The sequence below is a fragment of the Saccopteryx bilineata genome, chromosome 3 (assembly GCF_036850765.1).
Source record: "Saccopteryx bilineata isolate mSacBil1 chromosome 3, mSacBil1_pri_phased_curated, whole genome shotgun sequence".
Classification (NCBI taxonomy): domain Eukaryota; kingdom Metazoa; phylum Chordata; class Mammalia; order Chiroptera; family Emballonuridae; genus Saccopteryx; species Saccopteryx bilineata.
The window spans coordinates 295,486,762-295,496,050 of record NC_089492.1 but is presented as its reverse complement, the minus strand read 5'-3'; the positions used below and the strand labels follow the sequence as shown (position 1 = coordinate 295,496,050).

General features: G+C 47.8%; 1 protein-coding gene and 1 non-coding gene across 2 annotated transcripts; one reads left to right on the top strand and one right to left on the bottom strand.

Moving 5' to 3' along the window:
- Positions 1–684: 684 nt before the first annotated feature.
- Positions 685–4,069, top strand: LOC136330115 (zinc finger and SCAN domain-containing protein 5B-like). Its single transcript, XM_066266631.1, has 4 exons — positions 685–1,068; positions 1,938–2,150; positions 2,949–3,099; positions 3,288–4,069. Exons 1-4 carry the CDS (start codon positions 685–687, stop codon positions 4,067–4,069), a joined length of 1,530 nt encoding a protein of 509 aa, XP_066122728.1.
- A 4,714-nt stretch (positions 4,070–8,783) lies between these two features.
- TRNAV-AAC (transfer RNA valine (anticodon AAC)) lies at positions 8,784–8,859 on the bottom strand. Its single transcript has one exon. It is a non-coding gene; the product is annotated as a tRNA-Val (tRNA).
- Between the last annotated feature and the right edge of the window lie 430 nt (positions 8,860–9,289).

Sequence of the window (9,289 nt, the reverse complement as noted above, 5' to 3'; positions counted from 1 at the left end):
TTGCCTGCTTAAGTGCAGGGTCATTGGCTTGAGCGTGGGATCACAGACATGAATCCATGGTCACTGGCTTGAGCCCAAGGTCACTGGCTTGAACAAGGGGTCGCTAGCTCTGCTGGTGTAGCCCCGGTTCAAGGCACATATGTGAAAGCAATCACTGAATAACTAAGGAGCTGCAACGAAGAACTGATGCTTCTCATCAGTTTCCCTTCCCATCTGTCTATCCCTATCTGTCCTCTCTGTCTCTGTCCAAAAAAAGAGGTAGATTTCAGAAGCATCACATATCAGGATCATATTTAATTTATGGTAAAGGACAACATTGTCCCAATGCACGGGTGAGAAAACTGATCCCACTGGGGCACATGTAGAAGTAAAAATGTAGGGGGCCTTTCAGGCATAGAAAGCCGTGTATATAGTCAGAGGTGGACATCAGGAGAATAGAGTGGCTCACCGTCCATGGTATTTAATATGGGGCCGGAGAATGTGTCTAGTGTCAGGAGGAGGGGTTTAGAGGGGAAGGAAGGGTAAAGAAACAGTTTAAACTTATTTAATTTATCCCCCCCCAACCCCCATCCTGTCTCCACCCCCAGACTTTTGGATTATCACAGAGTAAAGCCCGTCTCAAGGTCTCTGTTAGGAGCCGACTTCAGGAAGAGTTTAGGCACAATGGAAAATTTTCCAGTAAATATGGCTGCCGAGCTGACAAGCTTGTGGGATCATGGGAATCCCCAGGACAGGTGGGAATCGGAGCAGCTACCATCTCTCCTACCCAAAGGAGACCTTACTGAAGGGCCGCCCTGGGACTCTGAGATGTGGCATGTGACCTTTCGAGCCTTCAGCAGCTCGGAGGCCTCGAACCCAGTCAGGGCTCTGCAGACACTCTATGAGCTCTGCCATTGGTGGCTGCGGCCGGACCTGCACACCAAAGAGCAGATACTGGACAAACTGGTGTTGGAGCAGTTCCTGATCACCATGCCCCCTGAACTCCAGGTCTTGGTCAAGGAAAGCGGTGTGGAGAGTTGCAAAGACTTGGAGGCCATGCTAAGAAATAACAAGAAACCCAAGAAGTGGGTGAGTGGAGACCCTCATGATTGGCTTGAGGGGTTGCCGGGTGGGGTCAGACCAGAAAGAGCAGGAAGGGTTTGTTCTACAATCCTTGTTTCTCAAATGGGGACCCCTGGCAATGCCATCACAGTGGGGAGCAAAGGGGATGCCAGAGGCCAGAGATACTTCTCAGCATCCTATAGTGCCCAGGGCAGACTGACTCAGCCCCGAATGTCATGTGTGCCAAGGTTAAGAGACCCTAATCTATGTCCATGTGGGAGGCAAAGCCATCCTTTGGGTCTTCAACCATAACACATGTTACCGGTAGACGGACCGAGACGTGCTCTTGAGGGTTATATCGTCAATGTGTGCATTGTCCTGTGTGAAGGGGTTTAAGATGCAAAGGGCTCCCACCCCCTGGGAAGATTGGATAAAAAGGGCACGCACGTGAGGGCTTCCTTCTGTCTTGGATCCCTGTAAAGAGGGCTTGTGACTACCTCAGAGGTAGTTTCGAGGTCTTTTGTTTCCCAGGGAGGTCTTTCGAGGTTCAGAGACTTGAGCAGAAGAAGTGCAGAGGAGCCTGGAAGAAGTTCTGAGAAGGTCATGGCCAAAGAGCACAGGCATGAAGTGCCATTTTAGAAAAGCCTGCCAGTCAAGGGTTGGCAAACTTTACCTGTAAGGGGACAGATAGTAAATATTTGGTCCCACAGTCTCCATCACATGTTCTTGAGATTTTCTTTCTTTTTTTTTTAATTTTAATAAATTTTAGAGAGAGAAAGGCAGAGAGGGCGAGAGAAATAGAAAAATCAATTTTTCATTTCACTTACGCATTCATTGGTTGATTCTTACGTGCGCCCTGACTGGGGATGGAACCCTATTTAATTTTTTCCCCACAGACCGTCATCAGCACCAAAGGACAAAAGTTTCTTGTGAAAAATTCAGATGTCCAGATGGCCGAAGAGGAGGTCAGTGGCATAGATGAGGTGTGGGACTTGTCTGCAAAGTCACAATCCTTCGCTAGAGAAGTGGAGAGCCACCCCGAGCAGAGCCAGGAGGTCAGCGAAGAGCCGAAGAGTCAGCCAGGAATCGGCAACACATCGATGGGACAGGTAAGCATGTGATGGCCCAATTTCTGGGGACAAGTTGGAGAAGGTTTGAGAGGAAAGGGTAGATGCAGCTGCTACAGTAATTGAGACATTTGGCTTAGGACAGAACTGGTTCATTAATGCATCCCAGGGGTGCATTAAATCCGTAGGATTTCTTTCTTTTCTTTTTTTATTTTTTAAGTGAGAAGAGGGGAGGCAGAGAGATGGACTCCCGCATGCACCCTTACCGGGATCCACCTGGCATGTCCACTAGGGGTTGATGCTCTGCCCATCTGAGGCCCTTGCTGTGTTGCAATCGGAGCCATTCTAGGGCCTGAGATGGAGGCCATCTTCAGTGCCCAGGGCCAACACATTCTAATTGAGCTATGGCCGTGGGAAGGGAAGAGGAGAGAGAGAGAGAAACAAGAGGGGGAAGAGTGGAGAAGCAGATGGGTGTTTCTCCTGTGTGCCCTCACCAGGAATCGAATCCAGGACATCCACATGCCCAGCCGCCACTCTACCACTGAGCCAATCTGTCAGGGCCAATAAATATATAAATATATATATTTAAGAATAAAAAGTGTACTGTATGGACTTGATTTAAAGGTGTGGTGGGTACAGATTAATGACAGACTTAGGAATCAGATGATGTCAGGGTGCTGGAGCCCCACAGTATTCTGGGCACAGCCACGAAACTGTTGAGAATGTTGGGTGTCTCAGATCAAGGTGTTGGTAGGCTGGGGGGTGGAGGGGAGAAGAGACAGAGATTCCCAGGCCTAAATTCAGACTCATGTGTAATCACTCTTGGTTGCCCATTGTCAGGGACAGAGTGTCCTCCTGACAGAGACCATTCGCGAGGAAGGTGACCTGGAGGGTCAGAGACCCATGCAGAAGTTAGAGAAGGATCTCAGGGAAGACACGGAAGAGACTGCTGTGCTTATTGCTCCAGAGCCGCCGCTTCCAAGGGATCCAGGTGAGTGTGGACACTGGGTCTTCAGAGAAGTGAGTGCCTCTTCCTATGCTGGGTACCCAGCATGGTCGCCTCTCGGAGACAGCTGGCTCTTACGTTCTCAACCAACATCAGCCTTGGTGCTAACGCATCTGCTGGCGTTAAAAATGCTCATCATTATTAAATGTTATGTGGTCTGTTCCTTCTTTCAGAAAACTTTGTGAGGAAAGAGGATGAGAAGAACCCACTAGAAATTTACACTCCAAATGCCCTTGCTGACGCACCTTCCACGCATGATTCGGAGACAGTCCTTGTGATTCCGCATCGGAGGAGAAGACGTTCTTTGAATCCAAGAGGTCCTCCCCCCAAAAAACGAGTCAGCACCTCCAGTCCTCAAGACGCGCCGCAGGCAGGAGATACATCGTTGGACAAAGGAGAATTCTCCAGACGACTCAGATCCAGTTCAGCTCGTGCGCCCAGCGCCGCCAGACCCACCGGTCACCCTGTTGGCAGAGAAACCAGGAGACATGTACCCCATGAATGTAGCGATTGCAGGAAAACATTTCATTCCAAGTCTCAGTTAATCATTCACCGGAGGTCACACACAGGAGAGAGACCCTTTCAATGCCATTCCTGCCCCAAGAGTTTCATGCAGCCTTCCGACCTCCGAGTGCACCAGCGTATCCACACGGGCGAGAAGCCATACCGCTGTCAGCTCTGCCCGAAGACGTTCACCCACGACTCCACCCGGCGCGGTCACGAGAGGGTCCACTCCCAGGAGAAGCCTTTCGAATGCAACGTCTGTCACAAATGGTTCAGCCACAGAGGAAACCTCAACGTTCACCTGCGCATCCACACGGGCGCCAGACCCTACCTGTGCCCCGAGTGTAACCAGGCCTTCCGTCAACTGGGGACTCTTAAACGCCACCAACAAACACATCTCAACCTGGCTTCCCCAAGTCTCCAAGCCCCTCCTGCCCAGGAGGAAAATTAGTCACTTAGGTTGCAAGTGACATAGGATCAGTTAAGCACTTAGGAGTTTCTTGGAGCGCGGGATGGGGGTGGGGGTGGGGGAGGTTCTGTGAATTAGAATTAAGACCCTTGGATAATTACTTATCTTTCCTATTGGTTTTTGATTCTGTTCCATGAAGACTTGCTGTCTTCCTTATAGATTTTTTTTTCTCTTTGTTTACGGGGCTATTCTTCCAATGAAATGCACTTCTCATTTAGGGGATGGTAGGAGGTGGAGGAGGATTGTGGGGTGGGGGTTGGGAGGTAGATGGTGATGGAGAGAGACTTAATTTAGGATGGTGAACACATAATGCAACATACAGATGATGTAGAATTGTGCACTTTAAACCTGTATCTTTTTTATTCACTAAGGTCACCTCAATAAATTCAATAAAAATTTTTTTAAAATGTCCCTAATTCCACCGAGGCTGTGGATTGTCTTCCGATGATCCCTTATTTCATCCTGTAATAATAGGGTGACCCCAGGAGGGTGGGCCAGATTAACGACAGAATCCCCAGAGAAATGTGAAGTTCAGGTGAACCAATATTTTTTCCTAAGTAATAAGTGAGGATTTAAGAGGAGGATTTAGGTCACGTAAGACAAGCCGTTTGCTCCTGCCTCGCTAGTGGTGACGCCGGACCAGACGCCTCCACATGACTGGGATACTTGCTGAAAATGAAAGTCTACCAGGAAGAAACTCTTGGCGTGGGTCCCACAACAGGGTTCAGAGAGCCCCCCAGGTGGTTGTCATCTTGAGCTTCTTGAACCACAGTCTCCACCCCTGGTTTCTTAGACCTGGAACCACCTGGGCAGAGGTTTGCTCCATTTCAGTTTTATTTTGAAATAATTAGAGTGTCGCAAGAAGTTGCAACAGTAGCCCAGGGACGTCTGGTGTATTTAAAAAAAAAAAAAGCCTCACAAGGCTAGCATATTTCTCTCTCTCTCTCTCTCTCTCTCTCTCTTTTGTATTTTTCTGAAGCTGGAAACGGGGAGGCAGTCAGACAGACTCCCGCATGCGCCCGACCGGGATCCACCCGGCACGCCCACCAGGGGGCGATGCTCTGCCCCTCCAGCGCATCGCTCTGTCGCAACCAGAGCCACTCTAGCGCCTGGGGCAGAGGCCGAGGAGCCATCCCCAGCGCCCGGGCCATCTTTGCTCCAATGGAACCTTGGCTGTGGGAGGGGAAGAGACAGAGAGGAAGGAGAGGGGGAGGGGTGGAGAAGCAGATGGGCACTTCTGTGTGCCCTGGCCAGGAATCGAACCCGGGACTTCTGCACGCCAGGCTGACACTCTACCACTGAGCCAACCGGCCAGGGCCAGGTTAGCATATTTCAACATCCAAAGGGGACAAGGTGGATGGACTCGCTTTTATTTTTTCCTCCGTCCTGTTCTCTTCATCTCCTTAGTCTCACGCTCCCCCCTCCCCCCTTTTTTTGCCCCAGTTTTCTAACTATCTGCACATCCTTATTACAGATAAATAACATCAGATTGTTAGAATAAGACAAAATTAAATTTATTAACTTGTACGTGTTCACTATGGAGCAAGGATAAAATACAGAGAAAAAATGTGAAAGTGTTCTCTCAACGAGACATTTTAACAATTTTGTTCAAGTAGGTGTTAGAAAGTATTTTCTAAGAATTTCTAAAAATTCCTGTTGATATCCAGAGATGTTAAGTGTTAACAGGCGTTGGCAAGAAATACTCCAGTTGGGGGCAGACGTGGTGACCTCAGGATGATGGAGGTTTAAAATGTTAGATGTCGGAAGGTGAACAAAATGGAAAATTGTCTTGAGTTATTGACATGAAAGAAAAACATTTCTCACAGGGCGAATGAGATTGAAAGTCTGAGGAGTGAGGGAGGATTGGAAAAGTCGGGGCGCGTCATTTTTTTTGCGGGTTTGCATTTTTCGCAGAATAAGGTGGTGATGATGTCCAAGCTGAACATTTTGAATGGTTCAGTTGTACCTGTCGATTTTTGAACGCATCTGTACAGTTATTCCTACACATGCATGCCATCCCACTAGATGACAACAAAGGCCTCCGAGTAGGTTCCCCCAGGTGGTTTTGTTACTCAATAAATAAAAATTAAAAATCAGTTGTTATTTCCTTTGTAACTACAACGGCAGAAGGACAGAAAGTGATGAGTGTAATAGCAATTTTCTCTTATCACCTACATGTACATTTTCAAAAAATAATGTGTATAGCTTTGGTAATTTTTTTTTCTTTTGTATTTTTCTGAAGTGAGAAGCAAGAAGGCAGAGAGACAGATTCCCACATGCACCTGACTGGGATCCACCCAGTATGCCCACTAGGTGATGGTGCTCTGCCCATCTGGAGCATTGCTCCATTGCAACCAGAGCCATTCTAGCGCCTGAGGCAGAAGCCATAGAGCCATCCTCAGCGCCCGGGCCAACTTTGCTCCATGGAGCCTTGGCTGCGGGAGGGGAAGAGAGAGAGAGGAAGGAGAGGGGGAAGGGTGGAGAAGCAGATGGGCGTCTCTCCTGTGTGCCCTGGCTGGGAATCGAATCTGGGACTTCCACATGCCAGGCCAATGCTCTACCACTGAGCCAACTGGCCAGGGCTTTTAAAAAAATTTTAATTCAAGTGTGTGCACACTTTCTCTTCCATATGAACTTTTAAAATTACCTAATAAATTCCATTAAAAACCCATTGGGATATGTTTTATTACATTTTCTTCACCACCACCTCCTCCTCAGATGCTGGCACTGTCCCCAGCATGTGTCCTGAGCCCCATGAATACTGGCTGAAAGAATGACTGGACAAGGCCATGTGACGTCAGGGGCCACAGAACCTCCCCCACCTGTTATCACTAGGGAAGAATGGGACAGACCTTACTTACTGCTCTGAAAAAAAATGTCCCTAACAATCTGATAACTGAAAAAAAGCAGGTAACCTAACCACAGAGACTGTGTGGTTCATTTGCATGATCAGTACAGGTGTGTGCAGGTGCATGCAGATATGCAGGTATATGGGTGTGTGCATGTGTGAGCAGGTGTGTGCAGGTATATAAGCGTGTACAGGTGTATACAGGTGTGTGTATGTGTGTACCATCATGTGTATGCATGTTTATGCATGTCTGTGCAGGCATGTTCAGGTGCATGCAGGCATGCAGGTGCATCAGGTGTGTGCAGATGTGCAGGTGCTTGCAGGTATGTGGAGGTATATAGGTGTGTGCATGTGTGTGCAGGCATGCAGATGTGCACAGGTGTGCAGGTGCATGCTGGTGTGTACAGATGTGTGCAGGTATGTGCAGGTATGTGCAGGTATGTGCAGGCGCATGCAGGTGCTGGTGTGTCCATATGCATGTGTGTAAAAGGGTAGCACCACACTGTGAACAGGGTCACTGAGGAAGAACAAAGGGAATGAAACGTGCAGGGACAAGGGCTTTCTCCGCATCTTGAGAGCTGCCCTCTTGGGAAAACAGTACAGATACCTCCTTGTCAGTCACAAAGCTTGCTGGAGACTCTGTTGGTGGAAAAATATGCACAGTGGTGTCTCACCTGGATTGTAAGGACGTTAAATCCTGAGCCTGACAACCTGGAGCAGGGAGGCAGGAAGGAGACATGAGCCACCTGACAGCGATGAGAACCGTGGGTCACCCCAGGGAACGAGGACCTGGTCCGCAGCCGAGTCCCCACGCACGGGCACTGGAGAGACCAATCAGCCTCGGTGCTCCCACTTGCGCTGGGCTTGGCACAGCCCTGGGGGCTCTCGGCTTCTCTTGCAATCTCCAAATTCTAATCCCCTCTTAAGGGTTTCAGTTAATTTATTCCCAACCCTCTCTTCCCTGAGGCCCCACAGCTGTTTTTCCCTCCAGCCCCGAGGGGCGCTGAAAAATCACCCTAATTCTACAGCCAACCAGGGGAGGGGAAGAATGCGGTGTTACCCAAGACCCGTTCCCCCCTGAGGCTGGGTTCTAATCAGTCCCAGAGCACAAGGCCCACTTTCTGCCAGGGGCCCAGCTAAATTAGCATCAGAAAGTTCACTTTGCTGATGGGGAAAACTTTTTTTGTCAACTGTCAGTCTCTGGGGTGACCTGCTACTCTCAGCTCTGACTTTAAAAACAGTGCTGAAAAAAAGAAAAAGAAAAAGAAACACCAGAAATAAAAAAACCAGTGCTCAGGTCTGTTTCCAATCATAAAGTGAACACCCATCAACTTATTGGCTACAACTGGAAAAGACAGAAAATGATCATAGAGACTCTATAAACTACCCATAACCTTATCCTGTAGACAAGCAGTTTTTATTTCATTTTTTTGTTTGTTTTCAATAGTAACTTTTATATTTCAATTACAGTTCACACTCAATATTATATTATTTCGTATTAGTTTCAGGTGTACAGCATAGTGGTTAGATATTTATATACCTTACCTGATCACCCTTTATTATTATTATTATTACTAAGTGAGAGGAGGGGAGGCAGAGACAGACTCCAGTATGTGTCCCGGGACTAGGATCCACCAGGCAAACTCGCTAGGGGGCGATGTTCTGCCCATCTCGGGTGTTGCTCTGTTGCTCAGCAGCCCAGCTCTTCTTAGTGCCTGAGGCAGAGGCCATGGAGCCATCCTCAGTGTTGGAGCCAACTTGCTCCAATTGAACCATAGCTGCAGGAGGAGAAGGGAGAGTGAGAGAGAAGAGGGAGGGGTGGAGAAGCAGATGGGTGCTTCTCCTGTGTGCCCTGACCAGGAATTGAACCTGGGACATCTACACGTTGGGCAGACACTCTACCACTGAGCCAAACTGCCAAGGTCACCTGATCACTTTGATATGTCTAGGGCCTGTATAGGAACATTATTGACTGTATTTCCTGTGCTGGACTATATATCCGTGACTGTTTTGTAACTGCTGATCTCTACATCTTAATCACTTGACCTTTCCCACCCAGTGTCCCATGTCCTAGCTTTTAACAACATCAGTTTGTCTGTGAGTCTGTTTCTGTTTTGTTTGTTTGTTTGTTTATATTATTTTGTTTAGGTTCCACATATAGGAGAAATCACATGATATTTTAGACAAGCAGTTTTAATGTTTTGTGTCTGTCCTTCTGATATTTTCCCTAATATACAGATACATTCTATACAAATGTATCTAGGTATACACAGTATATAAATATGCATATATACATGTATTATTATATATGTGAGTTTATATACAAACACACACAATACCCATGCATACATTTA

Bases quoted from the DNA above. Each gene is read 5' to 3' on its own strand.
- LOC136330115 (XM_066266631.1), top strand. From the start codon at position 685: ATGGCTGCCGAGCTGACAAGCTTGTGGGATCATGGGAATCCCCAGGAC. The intron at 1,069-1,937 runs GTGAGTGGAGAC...TTTTCCCCACAG, and splicing joins ACAAGAAACCCAAGAAGTGG to ACCGTCATCAGCACCAAAGG. The intron at 3,100-3,287 runs GTGAGTGTGGAC...TCCTTCTTTCAG, and splicing joins GCCGCTTCCAAGGGATCCAG to AAAACTTTGTGAGGAAAGAG.